Below are 26,167 nucleotides of genomic sequence, written 5' to 3'. Positions count from 1 at the left end.
TTCTCTTGCGGAAAGACAGACTAATTTCTAGGGGAAAAGTCTTTACCCAACTAGAGTAAGTTTGGAAAACAAAACAAAAATACTTGGAAAAAACTTTTAAAACCTATTAACATTGGCCGGGCAGGTGGCTCACTCCTGTAATCCCAGCACTTTGGGAGGCCCAGGCAGGCAGATCGCCTGAGGTTAGGAGTTCAAGGCTAGCCTGGTGAAACCCCGTCTCTACTAAAAATACAAAAATTAGCTGGGCATGGTGGTGCATGCCTGTAATCCCAGCTACTCAGGAGGCTGAGGCGGGAGAATCTTCTGAACCTGGGAGGCGGAGGTTCCAGCAATGAGCTGAGATCGCGCCAAGTGCACTCAAGCCTGGGCGACAGAGCAAGACTCTGTCTCAAAAAAACAAAAACAAAACAAAGTATTAACTTTGAACATAAATACACTTGCTTATGATCCCACAGACATTGCAGTAATTTTTTACAATATATTCCCAGGAGCCTAGTGCGGGTATTAGCAAACTTTTTCTGTAAAGGACCAAATAGTAAATATCTTAGGCTTTGTGGGCTATACAATCTCTGTTGCATCTTCTCAACTCTGCCATTGCAAGGTAAGACAACTGTAGAAGATACATAAATGAATGTGAGTGGCTTTGTACCAATAAAACTTTATTTACAAAAATAGGCAGTGGGTTGGATTTGATCTGCAAGCCATAATTCCCTTACTCCTAACCTAGTGTATACATTTATTGTATGATGAGTTAAGAAAAGATTTGGCTCTTGAAAGGAACAGTGTTTGTGTAACCATTTCAAAAGGGCATCAGTGAGGATTCTAACTATTATTTTAAAAATTAGAAAAATATATATCACTAACAGCTTTTTATCACATGCATATATAGTTGATATAGCTCTATTTACATAAATTAATTAGACATAAATAAAACCATATGTAGACTAAATGTTGTGTTACCATTTAGTTGGTTTTCTCCTTTATTCCTGAAAATTTAAATCTAACAAGCACTGGCAAATATTTATATCAACTCAAGTTTATTTCCTCCAGGAGGCCTTTTTATACTATCTCACCTCCCACAGTGTGGTCTCAGAGCTGAATTTTTAAGGGTATGTTCAGTTAGTACTTATTTAAACACTTAATTATATTCTATTCGAAATTGTTTGTGCATGACAAGCTTTCACCCCATTATATCATAAACTTTTTGAAAAAAGGAGCCCTAACCTATATTTACATCTTTCTAAGAATACTTACCTATGAAGTGATATAATCCAACCAGATTGGAAAGCAGAAGAAATGAAGAAATTCAGAGTTCTTTTTCTAGCCTGCTCATTCACTCTTATGAACAATTATTATTTCTCTTCCTCTTAGTGACCAACTGTAACTATCTTCAGACTGATCTTGAGCCATAGGAAATAACCCAGAGATCCCCAAGTCTTTATTTTTGTTTAGCATCCAATGAGTGCTGGGAATATCACAGCCACTTTACTGAATACAAAAGATTTGGGACCTTCTACTTGGATCTAAAATGTCAGCAAGATACTGTGATGTCAAAAGCAAGAGTTAAAACAATTTTATAACATATCATGAGAAAGAATGTTCTTGTTGCTTATATCTTGTCCTGTGATCACAGAGCAACTAACAATAAAATAAAAACCTGAGTATCAAGGCTAGAGGGAAGATGTGTTACATGCTAGTGTACTGAGGGATATTAACTATGTAGAGATAAGACTCGAGATGGTGGAATGTCATCCCAGCAAGGCAATTGTCATGCACAAACAATTTGAGAGAGAAGTAATTAGGTGCTTAAATTAGTGGAAAAGACATGGCCTTAAGGCCTGAACGACTGAAATAGAACTCTTGCGACTTTTTGTTTCAGTCCTTCTTCCTCTGAAATTGGATTCCCGTCTTTGCCATTTCCCACCTAGAAAATGGAAGGAAAGATTCTGTCATGAGCATGTATACGTTATGAGGGTATGATGCATTTGCTGATAGTATTTTTTCCTCTTTGAATAATTGAGGAATAAAAGTTGGGCTACTGACCCCCTGTATTTAACACTCTACTGGCCCCCCATTTTTCAGCAGCCCCCATCATCCACTATCTCTATTTACACAAGCCATTTGTTCTGGAGCTGCTGTAGGGGTAAAAAGTACACACTATACCTCGATACCCATCAACACTAGCTGTTTACCCTGTCTGAGTTGCACATTTACCCTCTGTCTTAGTTTTCCAAGGCTTCCATAATAAATTACCACAAACCGGGTGACAAAACACCAGTTTGTCACAAAACAACAGAAATTTTTTACTATTCTGGAGGGTAGAAGCTCAAAATTAAGGTGTCAGCAGGACCATGGGAAGGGCCTAGGGAAGAATTCTTTTTTGCCTCTTTCTGGCTTCTGGTGACTTCCAGCAATGCCTGGTGTTCCTTGGTCGTGTCAGCATAACTCTAATCTCTGCCTCCATTGTCATGTGGGCTTCATCTCTGTGGGCATCTCTTGTTTCTTTCCTCCTCTACGGAGACTAGTCATTGGATTTAGGGCCTACCCTAATCCACTGTGACCTCATCTTAACTAATTACATCTACTATGACAATATTTCCAAATAAAGTCACATTCTGGGGTTCCAGGAGGACATGAATTTGGGAAGGACACTATTCAACACAGTACACCCTTCATCTCCTGGCTCTACAACTAAATATCAAATAGACCCAATACCCATCATGAAATAGATTTCTTTTTTAATTAATTGTACAGTGGTGATCAATCAGTGTATGTATTTAATTACTTCTGTTCTGTACAAGCTATGGGTCTTGTCTGATTCCGTGAGAAAAGTTGAATTTGATCATTTTTGAAAGGCCTTACATTTTCTCTATTGTGACATCTTGTGCAGTGTAGATGCTTAGATCAAAGATAAGAACTTTAATTAAAAGTTTGCTGAAAAAAATAATTCTTCTCCCTCTTAGGAGACATAGCTCCCATCTTCAGTAGCTTCCCATGGCATAGTCTCAGTCCCTTTTGAGGTGTACCACTCTTTGGTACTTAGAAGAAGTACAAACTACTTTGATGCTTCTGAAAGGGGAAAAAAAATTAAGCCACATGTGTGGTTTATGGATGCTAATTACCGCCACATTTAGATGTGTGAAGAAGGGTGGCTGGAGCGAGCTGGGAGAGACCACGTCAGCCTCGCTTAGGCACTCGCTGAGGCTCCCGCGGTACTGCTCAGCACACGCAAATATATGCTTCAAAAGGAAGTGCCGTTTTTTATCAAAATATTACATCTCTCAAGCCCAGATCAAGACTTGTCACTCATGGGATGCAGGGGTTATCTTACAAAATCAGCAGTGCTCTGCTGCAGAAGTTCACTCACAGGGGATTTCTGTAAGTGCTTACCATGGGCAGAGCTTTACAGCTTGTACTGTGTCAAACAGGTAAGTTCTGTTGAAGATAAAACCAAGACATCTCTCCCTGAATCTTTTTTTTTTTTAATCACGCTGTCACCCAGGCTGGAGTGCAGTGGCACGATCTCGGCTCACTGCAGCCCCAACCTCCCAGGCTCAAGTGATCCTCCCACCCCAGCCTCCAGAGTAGCTGTGACTACAGTTGCGTGCCACCATGCATGGCTAATTTTTTTTTTTTCTGTAGATACGGGGTCTCGCTATGTTGCCCAGGCTAGTCTCAAACTTTTGGACTCAATCAATCCTCCTGCCTTGGCTTCCCAAAGTGCTGGGATTACAGGTGTGAGCCACTGTGCCTGGCCCTTGAAACTTTTTAACAGAAAACATCTCTGGATTTTCTTTTTTTTTTTTTCTTTTTTTCATAACTAAGCTGCGTAGCACAGCAAACTAAAAGGAATGTGTAGGAAGATATTTGACATCTGCCAAAGAGCCATAGACAGTTGCAATGGTTAACAGAAAAATGGGGCTGCCCACTGTCCTTAGTGGATCCTCTGGAGAGTTTTCTCCCTTCTTTTTGCATTCTTTTTATTTATTTATTTATTTTTTTGAGACAGAGTCTTGCTTTGTCGCCCAGGCTAGAGTGCAGTGGTGCGAACTCGGTTCCCTGCAAGCTCCACCTCCCGGGTTCACGCCATTCTCCCACCTCAGCCTCCAAAGTAGCTGGGACTACAGGCGCCAGCCACCACCCCTGGCTAACTTTATTTTTGTATTTTTAGTAGACACAGGGTTTCACCATGTTAGCCAGGATGGTCTTGATCTCCTGACCTCATGATTTGCCCACCTCGGCCTCCCAAAGTTCTGGGATTACAGGCGTGAGCCACCTCGCCCTGCCTCTTTTTGCATTCTTTGTCCGTTAAGCAGTAGTGTTGGTGCCTCCTTCCAGCTGGATTAAGAGAACGCATGAAACACCCTTATGTGCCTGCTAACTTTCATAGCAGCTTTTCTTGCCAAGTGAGTTCTGCTTCTCAAATAAACTTTGGCACCAGGCACGGTGACCCAAGCCATTGTGTACCTTGGTGCCATTTGATAGCTAGAGGAAGGTACCCTGCTGAGGGATAAATGAGGAGTCCCACTGGTGTGCCAGAATCAGCTCATAGCTGCTTGTTAAATTTTCAAGAATGTTGTATGCTGGTTGACTCCATGACGGTAGCTTGAAATTGGCCATGGTGGAGTATTTATACCACTGAAATCAGCAAATGCCACAAATAAGCCCTTCCCCCATCCTGAGCTGGTTGTTAAGCAATTACCAGAACACCACTGGACTGAAGACTGAACAAAATCCTGTCCTGGCTCATGAGAACCATCAATTTTTTTGTAATTTGTCAGCCCAAAGGGATTTTGGGTTTTGGGTGTTCTGTTTTGTTTTTGTTTTTGTGTTGTAGTTTGCATGAAAGAGAATAGTGTCGGAGACAAGAAGAGTAAGTACATGAGCTCTCTCCACAACATAGTAGGTGGGATCCTGAAATTTTATCTTGTAAAATATGGGGGTCATATTATTGCAAGTAAATGAAATATAGTAGGTGGTTTTGTGGTTTTTTTTTTTTTTTAAATATACTGTTACAAAAAGCATAAAGCAATGACAGTGAAGCTTAAACTGGACACAATTGTAAACCTTAAAAGACCCAAATGATCATGAAGCAGTTACTTCCTATCCATTCCCATAAGAACTTTAGCTTGCTCTTGTCTGAGAAGTGGGCAAGGGTAGACAACTGGAGGCAATCAGCAATCCTTTTACATCCAAATTTGTACACATTGTATCGTGGCAGGGTGTTATTGTACTTGATTGTGTCCCAAAGACATGGCAAGAACAGTCTTTCATAGTTGTGTTCTTTTGTGCCAAAGTTCTGGGAATATAGTAAATGCTCAGTGTTATCCATTTTTCTTTCTGCCTTTCCATCCAACCATCCATTCATCCATTTATCCCCTGCAGTGTTCACAAGTGCTCACTAAATAATTATTGGTTCATTAACTAAAGTGAAGAACAGCATGTGAGTACATTTTGGCGTTGGGGTCTTTTATTTTAGTAGTGTTCTTCAAATGCTGGGAAAACTTTCCAAGGATTGCATGGGATAATTTTAAGAGAATCAATTTCCAGGTCCGCAACTTCAGTATATTCTCTTCCCTTCTTCCTAAAACTGATCTGCCTAGAAGACTGCTGCCATTGAGCTTGCTTGCTTTTTCTTTTCTTTCTTCCTTTCTTCCTTCCTTCCTTCTTTCCTTCCTTCCTTCCTTCCTTTCTTTCCTTCCCTCCCTCCCTCTCTTTCTCTTTCTTTCTTTCCTTCTCTCTCTCTCTCTCTTTTTTCCTTTCCTCCCTCTCTCCCTCTTTTTCTTTCTCTCCCTCCTTTTCTCTTTCTTTCTTTCTTTTTCTTTCTTTCTTTCTTTCTTTCTTTCCTTCTTTCCTTCTTTCCTTCTTTCCTTCCTTCCTTCCTTCTTTCTTTCTTTCTTTCTTTCTCTCTCTCTCTCTCTTTCTTTCTTTCTTTCTTTCTTCTTTCTTTCTTTCTTTCTTTCTTTTCTTTCTTACAGGGTCTTGCTCTGTTGTCCAGACTGGAGTGCAGTGGTGTAATCACGGTTCACTGTAGCCTTGACCTCTTGGGCTCAAGCAATACTTCCACCACAACCTCCTGAGTAACTAGGTCTACAGGCACACACCACCATGCCCTGCTAATTTTTTAACTTTTTGTAGAGGGATCTCACTGTGTTGCCCAGGCTGGTCTTGAACTTCTAGACTCAAGTGATCTTCTCGCCTTGGTCTCCCAAATTGCTGAGATTACAGGCATGAGCCACCATGCCCAGCCTTCCTTCTCCACTTTATAAAGAAAAGAACATTTCTCACCCACCTCTAAGGTGTAAGTACTTCCAAGATGCCAAACAAAGGATCAATTAGATAATTTCTTTTATCAAATTTTCATAAATTATTTCCTCTCTATCCTTCTCATTAGGAGATACATTCCCAATAAATTTTACTTTTTGTATTTGGTAATTATTGATCAAAATTATAATATACCTATATTGTTTTACTCAATTGCATGTTAATAATTGTAATGCTAATTCAATCCAGAAGAAAACACATTTTGACACATAGCACTTCATGTTAACAAAAGTAACTGTATTTTATTGGGTTTTTTTGTTTTTTTTTTTTGCTGCAGATACATATAATGGGATGAACAATAGATGACTCAAGCATACAAGAGTACTACATTAGGATAAAATTCCATGGGGATAGTGAAATGGAAATAGAAGTTCAAAGAGAAATTTCCTGACTTTCTTGAAAAGCTTACTTATGTATTTTTAAATTTATGATGGAGTAAATTAAATCACAAATATGTATATATTCCTAAGTAGATACATTTGAAAGGGTGTGGTAACAGTTTAAACTATCATTATTTACAATACACAAACTGTATTCTTTTGTTTAAAAGTAGTTAAACTCATGATGAAAAATTATAGATGTCAACTTAGTATGTACTTAATGTCCACTATGTATAAGAGAGATATATAATTTTTCAAAATTATTTTGAGGATGCTTGAGCAAAAAATTGGAAAAATGCCAACCACTATTATATCAAGTCTACAAAATATAACACAGAGGTGTCTTTAAGCCTGAGCCTTTTTAAAGGCCTAAGGCAGAGATTCTCAACCTGAGATCTCAGAGTTTGAGAAATCAATCAATAGTATGTAAAATTTTGTGTTTATGGGCATGTGTACCTTTTTCTGGGCAAAGAGTACAGTTCTCAAAGATGTTCACAACCTGGAAAAGATTAAAAAGATCTGACCAAAGCATGTAAAGTCTTAAGAAACGTGACTTTGCTGTTTTCATATGCATTGGCATGTGGAATTGCTTCCAACATGAACAATTTTGGTTCAATTGTTTGTGTATAAAATAATACTAATTATGAAAAATAATGAAATAGATTCAATCCCCCTTTCTTCATCATCATCCTGGAGTCTATCCTATGTCAATCTTTTAATTTTATTCCTTGCTTATTCAGAGGCCTTTTCTTTTCTTAATTTTGATGGAGAAAATTACAGGTGCTTCATCCATAGAAAAATGCCGAATGGAAATGTGGAAAACAGTTTTTAAAAGAATAGACATCATCTGCCCCTGACAGTTCTGTCCTGCAGTTTCTTCCAGCATCTAATCAGCAGTCTAGCTAGGTTGACATAGTATTCAGGCTTAGAATTAAGAAAATTACATTTGGAAGTGACTAATAACACAGTACTTTCAAAGCTTTGGATTTTAAAGTGTCACACACACAGCAGGTGAATGAAGATGTCAGAGCCGGGCCTAAAGGAGCACCCTGGTAATCCAGCCCTTGGTGTATAACCTTCAAGCACCAATAAACAAGATTATCTGGGTTTAACATGTGACCTTTCTCATTTTGACTGGTAGGTCCAGATGTTTTCTCATTTAGCTGCCTGGTTGAAATCTGCTTTAACTGACTGCATTTGGATCTAGATTTGAGATTGCAGGAATGACAGTCTTGAAAACTACATTCTGCCCTGGGTGATGCTGTATAAACAGTAACATATGGAGACCTATGGTTTAATAATTAAAAATAATTTGTGACCTTACCCTTAATAGATTTGCTAATTATGTCAACTGAATAAGTAAAAATGGGATCACAATAGATATTTCACTATATTCATCAGTCTGGTGGCATTAAAGACACTGACAAGATGTGTTAGAACCAGGCTTTTCTGCACCTGCGTCTACAGAAGCAGAAATCTCAGCCAGGGCCTTTGTTATCCTTTCTTACTCCTTAAGTAATTTCATAGCAGCCCTTGAGAAAATAGGAAAGGCTCTTTGTTAACTTCTGTTAAGTCAGCCTAGGCTGTGGTCATACCTCCTATCCACCGACATTTGAACAAACACTACTTAATGGTCCATTATTACTCTTTTCATTACTTGGAGTCCAGAACTCTCTCTTGAATTTTTATATGACCTATTCCTTACTTACCATCAGCTTGATTTTCCGGTTCTAGTCCTTTAGGTTGTACTAGTTCTCTCTCTCTGAGACTGTATAGAAAAGATAATTCTTTATTTTCTTATTTTGTCTTACGAGAGAACTCACATTCCTGAATGAACCCTCAGTGAACTTCCCCAGGTGCATTTATATCACTGCTGCTTTGCAGTCCAGAGATAGTGCTCATTAACTAATTAATAACCACAGCCTAGTAAAACACACTAAATTATTAACAGAATAGAAAGCGAGACAGTATGGTCCATAAAAGCACAAAATATAACAAAGAAGTAATATATCCTTATGTATCTGGATCCTTATGGATTTTAGCCCAATTTAGAAAGAGCAAAAATCAGTAGTTAGGTATTTATCTGAAATCGATAATAAAATAACTAAGTATGGGAAATGTCCAATCAGGCCAACTCTTTTATACTTGATTTTTTAAGCTTGTTTTTCCTACTGTCAAGTAGCGGGTGCCCTTGTGTTTTTCAACAAGCTAATTCTTGTTAGTTTTGTTGAAAGGGAATGAAATCAGTTGTACAGGAACAAAAGGAGTTAAAAATAGTCTTCTGAGCATTTGTCATATGGAAGTAATCATAGCTCAAAAACTATACTTACCATGATGCTTCTTGTAATCGTTGGTGAATGGGTAGCTAAACATTCCCATTTTGAGACAGAGTCAGTATCAGAGTCAGTTTCAGAGTCGGTATCAGAGCTATCAATTTTATTTTGTTTTGTTTATCTGTATAGATTTCTTTTTAAAACAGCTTTAATGTGGTTATAATTTACATACTTTAAATGTTCAATTCAATGACTTTTCTAGTAAATTTACAGAGCTGTACAACTACCACCATGTTTTAAAACATTTCCATCACCCTAAAAAACCCTTTGTACTTGTTTGTAGTTGATCCCCATTCTTGCCTGCAGCCTCAGGCAACCACTAATATTATTTCTGTCTCTAAAGATTTACTGTTTCTAGGTATTTCATATAAATGGAATAATACCATATATAATATTTTGTTTCTGGCTTCTTTTACTTAGCATAATGTTTTTGAAGTTCATCTATGTTGCTGCATTTCTTTTATTTCTTTTTTCTTAAAATTTTTGAGATGGGATCTCACTGTGTTGCCTAGGCTGGTCTCAAACTCCTGGGCTCAAGTGATCCTCCCACCTCAGCCTCCCGGGTAGCTGGAAACATAGAGAGGCCCCGTCTCTACAAAAAAAAAAAAAAAAAAAGGAAAAAATCAAATTTTAAATAGTCCCAGCTACTCAGGAGACTGAGGTGGGAGGATTGCTAGAGCCCAGGGGGTCGAGGCTGCCTAGTGAGCCATGATCATGCTGCTGCACTCCAGCCTGGGTGACAGTGAGACTCTGTCAAAAAAAAAAAAGAATATCATTGTATTTATATAGTACATTTTGATTATCAATTCACTGTTTGATGGACATTCAATTTGCATTTTTTAGCTTCTATGAACATTTATGTACAAGTCTTTATGTGGACATAGGTTATCACTGCTTTTGAGCAGATACCTAAAATTGTTGGCTTGTATGGTAAATTTATGTTTAATTTTATAAGAAACTACCCCTATATTAGTTATTGATCGCTGTGTGACAAATGACTCCAAACCCTAGCAACTTAAAACATATTATCTCAGGAATACAGGCACAGGATATCTGGGTCCTCTATTTCAGTCTCTCCCAAGGCTGCTAACACGATACTGACCTGAACTGTGGTCTCATCTAAAGAATTGACTAGGGAAGAATCAGCTTCCAAGCTCACTCATGTGGTTGTTGTCAGGATTCTGTTCCTGAAGGCTGTTAGACTGAAGGCGTCGTTTCTTCACTGGAGGTTGGCCAGACACTGCCTTCAGCTGCTTGCTCTCCAGCTTACTTCATCTGAGAAGCTTGCAAGAAGCACCACAGAGAGAAAGAGAGAGAGAGATGGAAGTCACAGTCTTTTATAACCTAAACACAGAAGAGACAACTTCCATCACTTTTCCATGTTTTTTTCATTAGAAGCAATCATCTAGGTCCAGCCCACACTGGAGGGGAATATTACACAAGGGTGTGAATGCTAGGAGCCGTTTTAGAAGGCTGCCCACCATACTGCCAAACCGTTTTCCAAAATGACTGTATCATTTTACACTCCCACCAGCAACGGATGAGGGTTCCATTTTCTTCACATCCTTGCCAACGCTCTTTATTGTGTCTTTTTTATAGTAGCCATTCTAGCAGGTGTGAAGTGGAATCTCATTATGGTTTTAATTCACACTTCTCTAATGACTGATGATGATGAGCATCTTTTCATTGGTCTGTTGTCCATTCATATAATTTCCTTGGTGAAATGTTAATTCACATCTTTTGTGCATTTTAAAAATTTTATTTATTACCTTAGAAAAGCTAAAGACTACTTTCGTGCATTTTAAAATTGGATTATTTGTCTTACTGAGTTGCAGGATATTTTCATTTATGAATCATGTTTTCAGTGCTGTATCTAAGAAATCTTTGCCTGTCTCAAGGTCATGAACGTATTATGTGCCAGCTACTATGCTACACCTTTATATACATTATTTTGCTTGATTTCATTACTGTAACAGCCCTATTAGGTATAGATATTATCATTACTACAACACAAATGAGAAAATTCACGGAAGTCAAATTACTTGCTGAGGTCACACAGCTAGTTAGTACAACTTGAACCTGGGTTCTGTCTTACTCCAAAGCCCATGCTCTTTTATCAGAACCTTTAAAAAAAAAAGTCATTCAACTCTATTTTCAGTGGAAAAAATAAGTTAAATACCATATTGTTCCTTCCCTGTAATTACCAATACCCATCCGATATACTTGAATATTGTTAGTAGAAACCTCTCTGTGATCATTAGAAGCTGCTGTTTGAAATAGAAAGGACATAGATTCCAGTTTGTTGGCCAGATTCCATTCTAGTTTTATTCTACCAGACAATATTCCCTCTGCAGTTTCCAGTAGAGCTAGGATGCATCTTTGCTTGCAGCCTTGAAGTATGTTACTGGGCAGCTGTTAAGCAGTTGTTACACTTTACCCCAGGGATGAACATGTTCCAGTGACAAGATAGCTCATTCCCTTGTGTGCTTTTAATGTTGTACATTCACCCAGGAGAAGTCAGTGCTGAGTTTCTTCTATTATTTCTCAGTGCTCTAATTCCATTATGTGAGAACCAGGGAAGAAGGAAGGGAAGAACCAGAGATGGGTAAAAGTCTAAATAATATGTTACAGATGGTAAATATTAATTTCTTTTTTATTTTGTATTTTAACGTAATGCTAAAAAGAGCAAGAATCTTCTAATTCTTAATCCTTATACTCATTTCCTTCTCCTCCAAGAATCCTTTATACCCTTTGGGTCTGATTATTATACCTTAAGTTAGAAATAACAATTTATTGTTTCCCTCTATCCTGGGCTAATATGCTAGCTTTAGGCAAAATTGCAATCTGTACAATTTTTTAAAACACTGTCAACCCTAATTTTGTACTTGAAGCAAATAATAGTATAGTTGTCCACGCTTTCCTTTCCTCTTTCTTATCTTCTTTCCTTCCTTACTTCCTTGTTTGTTTGGTAAGTAGTCACTGAGCTCTGTATCAGTGCTAAATGTTGATAGAAGCAGCATAATACACAGACGTTGACATCAAACAGCCACTATGTAGAGAGGACAACGGGGAATATTATAGGAAAAGCGGAGAATAAATGGGAGAGATAATGAGCTTGTTTGCAACTTGTTGAGTGTGAGATAAGTGTTGGAAATTCAGAAAGTGATTGTACATGTCAGAAAGTATATGTCTATGGCTTTCCAGGTCTACTGGAAATAAAAATTTGAGAGTCAACAGCAATAAAAACTTGGATCAGGAGACAGAGTATGTAAAGTGAAAAGGCAAAAGTTTCAAGAAATAGGCCCTAGGAAATAATTCACATCTAGGAGACAGAGAAAGAGGAATAAACAGAGGATATAAGTAAATAAGTGAGGTAGGAGTAGAATCAGCAAAGAATAAGCTAAGGAAAGAGGTTTAAAAAGCAGGGACTGGCCAGTGGCATCCTATTGCAAAATGGTGGAGCAGGAAGGGCAGAAGCCAGACCACAGTGGGCAAAGAAGTCAACTAGAGGACTGGCTATCACTGTGGGCCATGGACCTTATTCTGATGCATTAAGAGAAACTACATACTGCATGACAGCATCAGAATCTTGTAGACAAGTTAGGGGTATATTGTGATTTACTACTTCTTCTCTGCCTGGCCTAGTTATCATCACTAAATTGGTTCAGGCTGCCCGAGAAGTTCATTCATTCATTCATTCAATTTCTTTTTTTTTTTTTTTTGAGACGGAGTCTCGCTGTCACCCAGGCTGGAGTGCAGTGGAGCTATCTTGGCTCACTGCAACCTCTGCCTTCTGGGTTCAAGCGATTCTCCTGCCTCAGCCTCCTGAGTAGCTGGGACTACAGGCACGTGCCACCATGCCCAGCTAATGTTTTGTATTTTTAGTAGAGACGGGGATTCACCATGTCAGCCAGGCTGGTCTCGAACTGCTGGCCTCAAATGATCTGCCCGCCTTGCCCTCCCAAAGTGCTGGAGTGTCGGGATTACAGGCATAAGCCACCGCACCCGACCCATTCATTCAATTTCTAAAGTAACGAGCCCCTTGTTAGGTTCTGGGGACACGAATATTATTTAAACCTAGTCCCCACCTTGAAAATACTCCTAGTCTATATGGGAAATAAATACACTAATTGTGATATAACACAAAACATGTTATATACACCAAGAACTACTTATGCTCTGGATATAGAAGACTTTTTCATTCCTTCCTTTACCTGTGACCCTGAGTTTGGTATTGTGACAGTCAGAATGTTTTTTAGTCAATTTAATTGTATTTGGGTGACAGTTTTTGAATTTTACTAAGAATTGTATTTTAACGTGCTTTAAACTTTTTCATTCCTGTTTTAAAAAAAGATAGAGTGGCCGGGCGCGGTGGCTCACGCCTGTAATCCTAGCGCTTTGGGAGGCCGAGGCGGGCGGATCACCTGAGGTCCAGAGTTCGAGAGCAGCCTGACCAACATGGAGAAACCCTGTCTCTACTAAAAATGCAAAATTAGCCGGGCATGGTGGTGCATGCCTGTAATCCCAGCTACTCCGGAGGCTGAGGCAGGAGAATGGCTTGAACCCGGGAGGTAGAGGTTGCTGTGAGCCGAGATCACGCCATTGCATTCCAGCCTGGGCAACAAGAGCGAAACTCCATCTCAAAAAAAAAAAAAAAAAAAAGATAGAGTGAATATTCTATGCAAGGGAATTTTGAATGAAAACACAAGTTTTTTTTCTTTTGGATTTACAAATGAAGTTTCTACCAGGTAACTACTTTAGTCTATGCTTGTTTAGGCAACACCTAAAACTTCAGCCTCTTTAAATGTATTTTCATCCGTTATTTTTTGATGGGTAGCAGTTATTTCTCAAAAATATAAATACAAAAGAGTTTAATACGTAGATGAAAATAATCAATAGAAAAAGTAATTGTTATAATGGGCAGAAATGAAACAATATACTTGTAGACTCTTTATAGTTTAGAAAGACCTTTCATACATCATGGCCTGCAGTCCTCACAATTCTAGATAAAGAATTATACCTGGCCCCATGACATTTGAAGAGCTTAGCCCAGCTGAGCAGCTGGAACCTTACCTACTGCTGATGTATAGTGTATTTCTGTTGTAAAAGTAGTAAATCTCTTCTTCTTCTAATGGGGAAGCAAAGAATTGCACTGAAATTATTAAACAAAATTATTTTTATTATTATGCCCATGAATGAGCTATTTGATAGTCAGATAAGGCAAAGATTAATGTTATTAGTAAAATTGAGGGTAGTTCCTTTGCAAATGAAACTTTTTACATGCTAATGCTCTTGCGTTTGAAGTGATGTGATTTACTGATGGCCAGTTTAGATTCTTTTTTTTTTTTTTTTTGAGACAGGTCTCACTCTGTTGCCCAGGCTGGCTGGAGTACAGTGGCATGATCACAGCTCACTGCAGCCTGGACCTCCCCAGGCTCAGGTGATCCTCCCTTCTCAGCCTCTTGAGTAGTTGGGACTACAGGCATGCTGTATTCCCAGCTATTCCAAGGTATTCTACCATACCTGGCTATTTTCTCATGACTTTAATTTTTTTTCTTTTTTTTTTTTGAGACAAGGTCTCGCTCTGTCTCCCAGGCTAGAGTGCAGTGGCATGAACACAGCTCACTGCAGCCTTGACCTCCTGAGTTCAAGGGAATCTCCTACCTTAGCCTCCTGTGTAGCTGGGACAACAGGCACACACTACCACACCCGACTAATTTTTTGATTTTTTGTAGAGACAGGATCTTACTTTGTTGCCTAGGCTGGTCTCAAACTCCTGGGCTCAAGCGATCCTCCCACCTCTGCCTCCTGAAGTGCTGGAGTTACAGATGTGAGCTATTGCACCTGGCCAAAAATGTATTTCAATGAGAACTTAAATCTAAAGAATTTTATCCAAACCTGTGTTGAGATATCAGTATTTCATCTCTTTTTTGTTTGTTTGTTTTGAGATGGAGTCTCGCTCTGTCACCCAGTCTGGAGTGCAGTGGCGCGATCTTGGCTCACTTGCAAGCTCCACCTCCCGGGTTCACAGCATTCTCCTGCCTCAGCCTCCCGAGTAACTGGGACTACAGGTGCCTGTCACCACACCCGGCTATTTTTTTGTATTTTTAGTAGAGACAGGGTTTCACCATGTTGGCCAGGATGGTCTTGATCTCCTGATCTCGTGATCCGCCCACCTCAGCCTCCCAAAGTGCTGGGATTACAGGCGTGAACCACCGCGCCCGGCCAGTATTTCATCTCTTGTTAGCCTGATTCACCTTTTCCAGTTTTTTCCTAATTTAAAAATAGGCAGTTTCAAAATTAACGGACGTTCATTATTTTAAATTTTAAAAGAGAAAAAAAGAAAACGTAATAGATTTTATAAATCAACGACCAAAAGTTTAGTTTGCATTGAAGCTTTATAATTTTACCGGTTAGCAAATATTAAAACTTTCCTTACTCTTTAGTTCTAAAAATATCATCGGTTTCTCTCTCTCATTACTTTACATATAAAAATATAAATTAGAAAATGAAAATGACCCATCGTTTCAGTGTTCTTCTTCCTAATACAAAGAGGTCATTGTGGGAGAGAAGTATAGACATTAATTTTATAAGGAAAACTGTTCTAGTTCATCTGTTTGTGCTAGATTGGGTGACAGTAACAAACTTTGTAGACTGAATACCTACAATACATATATTTCCCATTTTGCTTTTTAGTGCTTCAAGCTTCTAAATCCTATTAACAGCTGTCAAAACCTGGTAAACTGTTTAGATGCTTTCACAATTTGTTTAATTGGATAGTTAGAAAATGGCATGCTAGAAAAGCCCACCCCCCCTTTCTTTTAGCCTGGCTGAACATCTGTAGCATTAGGGCCTCATTATCTCTGAATTGGCATAGCAAATCAGTGGCATCATTAAAATGCCACATTAAGATGATTAAGCTTCTTTGTTATCCAGTTGACTTTTGCATTTGCTAAAGATTTCATGGTTATGACCCCCGATCCTTGTAAAACACTTAAATAACATCACCCTTTTGTGCCTTCCCTAACAGCCTCTATCTTGTTTTGTCCCTTCTCACAATATCTCTGGCAGACCTGAGGATATTACTTCCAACTTTGTCCTTCTTAGAGTTGGATTTGAGATCTCATAGTTTAAGGTGGAAATTCAGAATCTCTTTTTTCCACTGGGAAATTCCTAGTATCAACATGCTCTCCAAGATACCCAAGTTGTCTGTTCTGTTTGCCATCTTTGATAGGTTCTTCTCTCCAACTGAGCATTTTATGTGCCTGTAAAAACAAACTGAGGCACAGTTGGCTGAGACTGCTATTGCCCCTGAAGGATTTAGATGTTGGATCCTTTCCAGGACCCATTGTTTTTGCAGTGTCTCAGGTGAAACCAAAAATGTCTACTCTGGAGTACAAGCCTTTCATGTGATAACCATCACCCCAGGAAATGAAACCATGTGCATCAGCCCCAGTGAGCCAAACCTTTGTTCTCTTCAGCCTACAAAATTCTCTCTGGGGTGTGTGTGTGTTCGTGTGTGTCATCTTCCTAAGAGGCCTGAAAACATAGACAAAGATGGGAGCAATTGTACCCTAGAGTAGCTCCTTTAGAAAGAAGTTTAGTTTAATCTAATTTCATATGGGTTAGATTCAATTTAGACATCTTTTCCCCGCCTCTGGGAATGTGTAGCAATTACCTTTATCAGCAATTTGTGGTTTGGTATATTCTTTTCTCCACAAGTTCAGTTATAAAAAATGTATTCAGGAAGCCTTTAACTTTTTAAATTATAAAATAGATCATATGTACAAAAAGGCAAGTATAATTACATGTATAGATTAAAGAATAATAAGAAAACATCCATACACCCACCACCTGACTTAAGAAATAAACTTTCACCAGTGTCTATGAGGCTTCTTGACAGTCTTCTAAGTGTCAACTTAAGATGTATGTCTAAGAAACCTGATATATATTATAAGAAGATTAGAATTTACAAAACCAAAACATGAGATTATTCATACTATAAAAGATTTATTCACTTTACAAAAGACTTCAGGATACTATCAGGCAGTTCCCCAAATATATTCAAGTATTTGTCACCAGGTCTTTAAGATTTTCTGCCTTTATTAAATGAACGGGTGTTGCCAGTCACTGACAACTGAAATCAGGGCAAAATAAACATTTCTGAATGTAGAATGTTAATCTACATTCAGTGTTATTGGTTTTGCATGAAACATTTCATGAACACATCAACTACATAAAAGCATATCTGTAGCAATGTAATTATATCATACTAAATATAAAGCAGAATAAGACGGATGTATGAGAGCAAAGAAACATAATTTTTTTTCTAGTTAAGGGTATCAAGGAAGACTTCGTGGAAGAAGTGGCATTTAAACTGCATGTGGAAGTTTGAATACACTATTGAAATGGTAGAAGGATATTTTAGGTGTGGGAAAGGCTGGAGAAGAGGCTTGGAGAACTGTGATTAGTCATGTTGCTGCTGTGCTTCTCAGACTTTAATGTGCATAAGAATCCTTGAGGATCTTGTTAAAATGCAAATTCTGGTCCAGTAGGTCTAGGTTGAGGCCTGAGCACCTGTATTTCTAACAAGCTCCCAGGGGGTTGCAGAACTGCTTATCCAAGGACCTCAATTTGAATAGTAAAGTTCTAGTATAGAGAGAAAGGTGATTCAAGAAGACTGAGAAATGAGATGATTAAGTATCCTTAATCTTAAACCTGGAGCAAGTTCTGGACAGGTGCTTGAATACCTCATTAAGGAGTTTGGACTTTATTCTATAAGCAAATGAAATCATTGAAAGTTTTAAACAAGAGTTTCATTGCTACAGCATGATTATTCTGGCAATAGGATGCAGTATAACAGAGGTCACATGTACCGTGGGCCAGTTAGGAGGCTAACGCAATGATATATTCATACACCAGGAATTTATTGGATGTCTATTTTATGTAGGGCACTGCGTCTAACTCTAGGCAGTGGCTCTCAAACTCCATTTTGCATAAGGTTTATCTGGAGAGCATGGTTTTAAATGAACATTGCCAGTCTCCACCCCCCAGATTAGTAGATCTATGGTAGGAGCCCCAAATTTTCTATTTTAAAACCACATAACCTCTGGTCTTACAGATACAGGTTAAGCAGTGTCATAGGGAATACTGAGTTAAACGCACACACACACACACACACACGCACACACACACAATCTGTATAGCTTCTGCCCTCAGCTAGCTTACATATTTATCGGGGAGACTAGGGGAGGTGAGTTCATAAGTAACCCAGGAAGAAGGAGCAGGCTATTTTCCAGCTGGGGTGATCAGGGAAGGCATAGTAGCCAGGAGATAGCATATTAGTTTGACCTTTAAAAATGTGTAGGACAGTGGCCAGGCGCTGTGGCTCATGCCTGTAATCCCAGCACTTTGGGAGGCCGAGGCCGGCGGATCACGAGGTCAGGAGATCAAGACCATCCTGGCTAACATGGTGAAACCCCATCTCTACTAAAAATACAAAAAATTAGATGGGTATGGTGGTGGGCGCCTGTAGTCCCAGCTACTTGGGAGGCTGAGCCAAGAGAATGGCATGAACCCGGGAGGCAGAAGTTGCAGTGAGCCGAGATCGCGCCACTGCACTCCAGCCTGGGTGACAGAGCAAGACTCCGTCTCAAAAAAAAAAAAAAAAAAAAATGTGTAGGATGTGTAGGACTTGGACCTGTGGCCATGTTGGGGAAAGATCTTTTAGGCAGTGGAAATAAGACTACTTAGAAGTTCTTTCGTTAAAGATCTAACTAGTCAAAATTAATATGCCAAAGATAGGTTGGGGCCAGATCCCGAAAGGCCTTTTAAATTATTTGTTTCTGAGTTTGGACTTTATTTTGTTGGCAGTGGAAAATATTGAAGAATTTTGACAGGGCCATGACATGACCAGAGCTAGAATTTAGGAAGAGCAATCTTGTAGCAATGAACAAGATGGGCTGGAAAGGAAAAAGAAGGGAAGCAAAGAGAACAGTGCGGGGGCTACAGCAATAAGCAGATCATGGGAAAGTCATAGGGTCTGAGAATTAAGTAATGGGCATGCAAAATACTGGAGTGGAGAAACAGATTAGAGATTGGATACACAGATAGAACCACTGAATGACTGAATGTGGGGCCCAATCAGGAGAAAGGAAAGATGACTGTAAGGATTCTAGCCTGAGTAACTGGGAAGATACCTAGGAAGCCTTCAGAAATAGAGAACTAAAGAAAGGGAGAGAGATTACACCTAGAGTTATATATATGGGAATTAATCATATAAGATGTTAGTTGAAGCCTTAAGAATGAATGAAATTGCCATACAAGAGGGGTATAGAGGGAAGAAAAGAGAAGGTTAAGGACAGTATTTAGGATGCAAAGGAAAGAAAAGGGTCAAGAAGGAAGCAATCAGAAAGGCAAGGAAAGAAGGTACATTTTCATTGAAGAAATAGGAGTGCAGGGCCGGGCATGGTGGCTCACGCCTGTAATCCCAACACTTTGGGAGGCCAAGACAGGTGGATCACCTGAAGTCAGGAGTTCGAGACCAGCCTGGCCAACATGGTAAAACCCTATCTCTACTAAAAATACAAAAATTAGCCAGGTGTGGTGACACGTGCCTGTAGTCCCAGCTACTCGGGAGGCTGAGGCAGGAGAATCGCTTGGACCTGGGAGGCGGAGGTTGCAGTGAGCTGAGATCGCACCACTGTACTCTAGCCTGGGCAACAGAGTGAGACTCTGTCTCAAAAAAAAAAAAAAAGAAAAGAAAAAAAGAAAGAAAAGAAAGAGGAATGCAGAAGAACAAGGAATGGTGAGTGGTCAGCAGTGTTGAGGATTACAAAGAAGTTGGGGAGAGTGGCATACAAAAAAGCTCTGAATCTAGTAATCAGGAGATTATGGTTGGTGATATTCAAGGGAGCAGATTAAGTGAATTATGGAGGCAGAAGCCATATTACAGAGAATTCTGAGTCCTTTTTGAGGCTGTAGAGGCAGTAAGCATAGCTTACCTATGTCTTTTTTTTTTTTTCTTGAGACAGAGTCTCACTTTGTCTCCCAGGCTGGAGTGCAGTGGCAGGATCTCGGCTCACTGCAACCTCCACCTCCCAGGTTCAAGCGATTCTCCTGCCTCAGCCTCTTGAGTAGCTGGGACTATAGGCGCACACCACCACGCCTGGCTAATTTTTTGTATTTTTAGTAGAGATGGGGTTTCACCGTGTTAGCCAGGATGGTCTCGATCTCCTGACCTCATGATCCACCCACCTTGGCCTCTCAAAGTGCTGAAATTCCAGGTGTGAGCCACCGCTCCTGGACCACCTGTGTCTTAAATCTGTCTAGAAAGGAATGTTGAGGCCGGGCGCAGTGGCTCACGCCTGTAATCCCAGCACTTTGGGAGGCCGAGATGGGTGGATCACGAGGTCAGGAGTTCAAGATCAGCCTGGCCAAGATGGTGAAACCCCGTTTCTACTAAAAAAAAAAAATTTTTTTAAATAGCCAGGCATGGTGGCAGGCACCTGTAATCCCAGCTACTCAGGAGGCTGAGGCAGGAGAATCGCTTGAACCGGGGAGGCAGAGGTTGCAGTGAGCCGAGATCATACCACTGCACTCCAGCCTGGGCAACAGAGTGAGACTCTGACTCAAAAAAAAAAAAAAAAAAAAAAAGAAAGGCATGTTGAGAGAGGATGAATTTAGGTATGATGTGATGAAAGGTGAAACCAAATTGCAAAAGGAAAGGAAAAGAGGAATTGGCACCTACAGAGCCTAAAGACATAGAGTTGATAGGTCTTGGAGACTGACTTGATGTAGAAATTGAAAGAGAAAAGGTTCCACAGTTTCATGACTTGGAGACTGGAAGAAGGGTGATGCCATTTCTCAACATAAATAAGTCATAAATTAGAAGCAAGTTTGGGTTCAAAGATGACAAGTTTGATTTTACACATGTTCATTAGTATTTTCTAATAGAATTTTTCTAAGTAGAACACCCCTTTTCTCTGCTCCAATAAGTCTTCCAGGGAATGGGATGAATCCCTTCATTAGAGCAGGCTAATGCCTTTCCTGGTTTTGGTGGACTGTGTTTGGAGGCTGAGTACTAAGCCTAATATTTCTCAGGAATCTCATTCATACCTTAAATTCTAATTTATTTTATTTATTTTATCTTTTTTGAGATGGTGTCTTGCTCTGTCGCCCAGGCTGGAGTGCAGTGGTACGATCTCTGGTCACTGCAACCTCCACCTCCCAGGTTGAAGCGATTCTCCTGCCTCAGCCTCCCCAGTAGCTGGGAGCCACCATGCCCAGCTAATTTTTTGTATTTTTAGTGGAGACGGGGTTTCGCTATGTTGACCAGGCTGGTCTCAAACTCCTGACCTCAAGTGATCCACCCGCTTTGGCCTTCCAAAGTGCTGAGGTTACAGGCATGAACCACTGCGCCCAGCCAGCAATTTATTATGGCTTACCTTGAGAAGGTAACAGAGTTGAATATTAGAATAAATTAGAATCTGGTTGGGCACGGTGGCTCAGGCCTGTAATCCCAGCACTTTGGGAGGCCGAGGCGGGTGGATCACTTGAGGTCAGGAGTTCGAGACCAGCCTGGCCAACATGGCGAAACCCCGTCTTTACTAAAAATACAAAAATCAGCCAGGCGTTGTGGTGCACGCCTGTAATCCCAGCTACTCGGGATGCTGAGGCAGGAGAATCACTTGAACCTGGGAAGTAGAGGTGGCAGTGAGCCGATCATGCCACTACACTCCAGGCTGGGCAACAGAGCAAGACTATGTCTCAAAAAATAAAATAGAATAAAATAAAAATAAATTGCTAATCCCCAGTAACCATGCAGAGAGGTCATCCAGGTCATTCATCCAAAACTGGTAAGACTCCAAAGGCAAACCAGCAACTATGTAAGCCCAAAAGACTTCTCTAATGCCCTGTCCCTGTGTCCTTATGTCCCTGGGTCTCAAATACTGTCTTCCTTGCTCTATAGCTGACTCCTAAAGGGCTAAAGCTAAGATCTGCTCTTGAGCCAGGATGGTGTCGTATTGAATTCCAGGTCAGGCCAACTAAAGCCAAAATCCTGAGGGAAAGGACAGCTCTCTTATGTCCTCTGTTTTCAGAAAGGCTCAACACACTGATCTTACTACATTTTAAAGTTCAGTGACCATGGAGTGGCCTGAGTCTGGTCATGTTCACATTTTCTAACCAAAATGGAAAGGATCCTTTTCTGCTGGCCTTTTCTATCTGCTGTTTTTGGTTTTAAGTAGCTGAAATTTTCCGTTGAGGTTCTTTTAAACGCCTACATGCAAACTGAAGAGCACTCAAGCTTTGGTGGGATATTACCCACAGCTGGAGTGATGGAGGAAGGGAGGCGAGTACAAGCCTCAGGTGCATCCTTCTCTTAAAAAAATAAATAAATAAAAAATAAACACTTCAGCAAACAAATTCCACTTGAAGGCAGGGAAGACCTATCCAGAGAAAGAAGTAAACCTCTTTCCAAGTAGGAAACAGATATCATTTCTTATATAACCCAGATCCATAGGGTGGGCAAATTTGAAACATGTTGGACTTATCCTACAGCCCTACATCTTTGCTAGTCAAAGAGTGAAAAGTTGTGAACCATGAACTGTGGTAGGAAGCAGTGGAACAGTGTGGCAGCCCTGGCTCCTCTGATGGTGGTTAGGCCCTGTCTTGCTCTATTAAGCAAACACAGTTAATATAGATGAAAGGTAACCTTGATAGAAGTGAAAATTGAAACTTGGGTTGAAGGTAGCAAGCCAGGCACAGCTGCAGTTGTACTTCCTCCTATGTGGCAAGAGGAGCAACACTTACTGATGTTTTTTGGAAGGGATGTAGTTTTTAAAAATATCTTTTTTTCAGAGTGTTTTGGGTTTTAACATTTACACCATTGATGGGAGGGTGTGTAATATAGTTGGTAAGAACCCACTTAGGCCTTATATGTCTAGTGCATGAGGTCAGATCCAAGTAATTGATAGTTCAAGCTTAAGTTTTGCATTCTAATCACACCTCTGCCAGTAACTGGATGCGTGACCTTCGACAAATGACTGAAAACATCTCTGCTCCCAGATTTCCTCATCTGAGAAACAAGAGGGTTGGATTAGATGACCTTTAAATTCCCTTCCAGCCCTACACTCCGTTGATTTGTGATTCCTCATGGGGAGGTACAACTTTCGATTTCTAAGGACCAATGGTTGAAAAAGTAAGCATTTATATAGCATAATTTATATATGAAAAATCCCTTACAAATGTTTATTATTCTTACATCAGGCAAATTTTTAGGTTTTACTTAGTGTCAGTGCAAGTACATAAATTTGCCTTCTTTGTTTCTTATGTTCTTCATATTTTTCCCACATTCTTCATATGTTCTTATTCTCTTCGTGAAGAGTATTACAGCTCTTCTTTTAAATTTCATGTATTTACATTGCAGCTCTTAAGATAGTACTTGGTCAGCCAACTCACTTGAGCCAGTCCCTCCTCTCCTATCCAGTCCTATTACACAATCCTTGAGTCCTTGAGTTTAGTCCTCCCTAACTTGGGACCTAAGGGTCCTTCCTCTTGTTTAGATTGAGCCCCACTTACCTGTGTCGATGAAAGTGACTCCTTAGGTTATATGAAAGAATTACTTTTCCTTTTGTCTTTCTCAACACTTTTTCATTAGTACTGACAGCTTCCTCTACAGTCAATGTTGTGCCTTTATCAGCTCCAAGAGAGACAGAGATAAGATGTGTTTTAGCAATTCATATACGTGGAAGGGGAAGAGGCAACGCATGGATTAAAATTAGAAAAACTACGTTAACTAGTCAACTCTTAATCTTAATGGCTTACATTGGACGCATTTGAAGGATTCAAACAATATTTTCTCCTTGAAAGCTAAGAGTACATCACCTTGCCTTTTTAACTGCAGCCACCAAAAACAGTACTAGATCTGAGAACCCTTCCTCTCCCCTAGTACTGGAGAAGAGTTGCTCAATGTTTGTTTCATGGCCACTTTGAGCAAACTTAGCTAAAATCTATTATCTGTAATTTTCTGGATAGCCTAAAACACTATCATCTATTTTTATGTGTGTAAGTATGTGTGTTTTCCTCTGACTGTGGTTCTGAATTTAAATAACGTGCGGTCATGCTAATGGTGCTTTCTTGTTTTGTAGATGTGCAGTGTTTTGTTAGCTTCGTTTGGTATTTAATTGTCAGTTGTGGGTCTCTGCTGTTTGAGCTGCTTTGATAGCTTCAAGTACAGTCATTGTTCATTTCTTGCATTTTCTTCCCTGCAGATGATTCAATGAAAGTGAAAGATGAATACAGTGAAAGAGATGAGAATGTTTTAAAGTCAGAGCCCATGGGAAATGCAGAAGAGCCTGAAATCCCTTACAGCTATTCAAGAGAATATAATGAATATGAAAACATTAAGTTGGAGAGACATGTTGTCTCATTCGATAGTAGCAGGCCAACCAGTGGAAAGATGAACTGCGATGTGTGTGGATTATCCTGCATCAGCTTCAATGTCTTAATGGTTCATAAGCGAAGCCATACTGGTAAATAGTCTGCTTTTTTCATTCTTCTGAAAACTATCCTAATGCAGCCACGTGAGAAATGAAGTGGTGGAATTTGGAACTTTTGGTTACTTTCATTAATTTTTGCTATAATGCTGATGTATCTCTCTCTCTGCATTGCCGTTCACTCAGTGCTTTTTATTCCTGCCTCACCATGCATTTGGCAAACATATTGCAAATGCTATGAATAAAAAAAGACTGTAGAGAGCACAGCGTTCTAGGTCAGCCAAATACTTTTTCTTCAGTTTCTAAGTAGGAGTTGAATTATGTGATTTGCTTCTTAGCCATCTTTTGTATATTTTTGCATAACATTTTTAATAAGAGCAGATCTTCTTATTGTATTGGGTTCAAATTTGGTAAATGAAAGGACATAGTTTTTATTTCCAGTTTAAAATAATGTATTTTCAGACAATAAACAGGTAGTCTATAGAAATGCATGCAAACCCAACCATCGCACTTGAGCCAGTCGATTCCAACCCGCATCTCATATGAAGACTTTAAAAAGGAGAATTTCTAGCCCTCAACACCTTGTAAGGACTTTAGTTTCTGGCTCTTTTTTCAAAGGAGATTATATTCAAAAGGAATACTAAAAAATTAGCCAGGCATGATGGCAAACACTGGTAGTCCCAGCTATTCTGAAGGCTGAGGTGACAGGCTCACTTGAACTCAGGAGGTCAAGGTTTCAGTGAGCCATGATGGGACCATTGCACTCCAGCCTGAGCAACAGAGCAAAAAGACCCTGTCTAAAAAAAAAAAAAAAAAAAAAAAAAAAAAAAAAAAGGAGTACCAAGTAATATAAAAACTTAGATCTAGAAAGCACTTCTAGAGCTACTCTTGTTTCTTTGCTCTGATTCAATATGATACCTAAAATAGCCTTGCTAGTGGGTGCTTTTTCTCTTCTACAGAGGAGATTTCATAAGTAAGTCTTAGGCTTGCCTTGAAATGCAGCTCCCAACTGATCCCAATGTGAACAGTAACTGTCTAAAAGATGAGCTTTTGCCCTAGACATCTAATCTGTGCATATGTTTCTCCACTTGCCTGTGACCAGAAATCTCCTTTTTTGTCCTTTTTAAAGGTGAACGCCCATTCCAGTGTAATCAGTGTGGGGCATCTTTTACTCAGAAAGGTAACCTCCTCCGCCACATTAAACTGCACACAGGGGAAAAACCTTTTAAGTGTCACCTCTGCAACTATGCATGCCAAAGAAGAGATGCGCTCACGGGGCATCTTAGGACACATTCTGGTAAGTGAGAGAAATGAGCATTCCACGTCTAGGAACTGCATTCCTCAGTGCCCAGTGTGGAAACTAGAAAGAGTTAAGTAGGAAGGTTTCAATCTGTCATTCTTGTTCTGAAGGGTTACAACAGCAGAGACCTCTAGGGCTAATTACACGACCATTAAGGCACTAATTGCTCTCCGTCTGCCTCAGTGGAGATGATCATCTCCTCACCATCCTCGCACCCATGGAGAACAACACAGTCAGATAGGAAGAGCCCACCCTATAAAAAATGTCTTTTTAATTTTTGTGAGAAAATTATAGCCATCAGTATTTTCTTCTGGTAAACTTTATTAGAAGATT

The 26,167-nt window shown here is 39.7% G+C and overlaps 1 protein-coding gene across 1 annotated transcript in view; it reads left to right on the top strand.

The window, feature by feature from the left end:
• IKZF3 (IKAROS family zinc finger 3) overlaps positions 1–26,167 on the top strand; it is a 110,105-nt gene that overhangs the window by 50,236 nt on the left and 33,702 nt on the right. The window contains exons 4-5 of the mRNA XM_003778862.5: positions 24,310–24,570; positions 25,664–25,831. Coding sequence (XP_003778910.1) covers positions 24,310–24,570; positions 25,664–25,831 — 429 coding nt within the window. The remainder of the gene's footprint in view (positions 1–24,309; positions 24,571–25,663; positions 25,832–26,167) is intronic.

The sequence above is a fragment of the Pongo abelii genome, chromosome 19 (assembly GCF_028885655.2).
Source record: "Pongo abelii isolate AG06213 chromosome 19, NHGRI_mPonAbe1-v2.0_pri, whole genome shotgun sequence".
Classification (NCBI taxonomy): Eukaryota; Metazoa; Chordata; class Mammalia; order Primates; family Hominidae; genus Pongo; species Pongo abelii.
The sequence above is the reverse complement of the archived record's forward strand: the minus strand, read 5'-3'. Positions and strand labels throughout refer to the sequence as shown.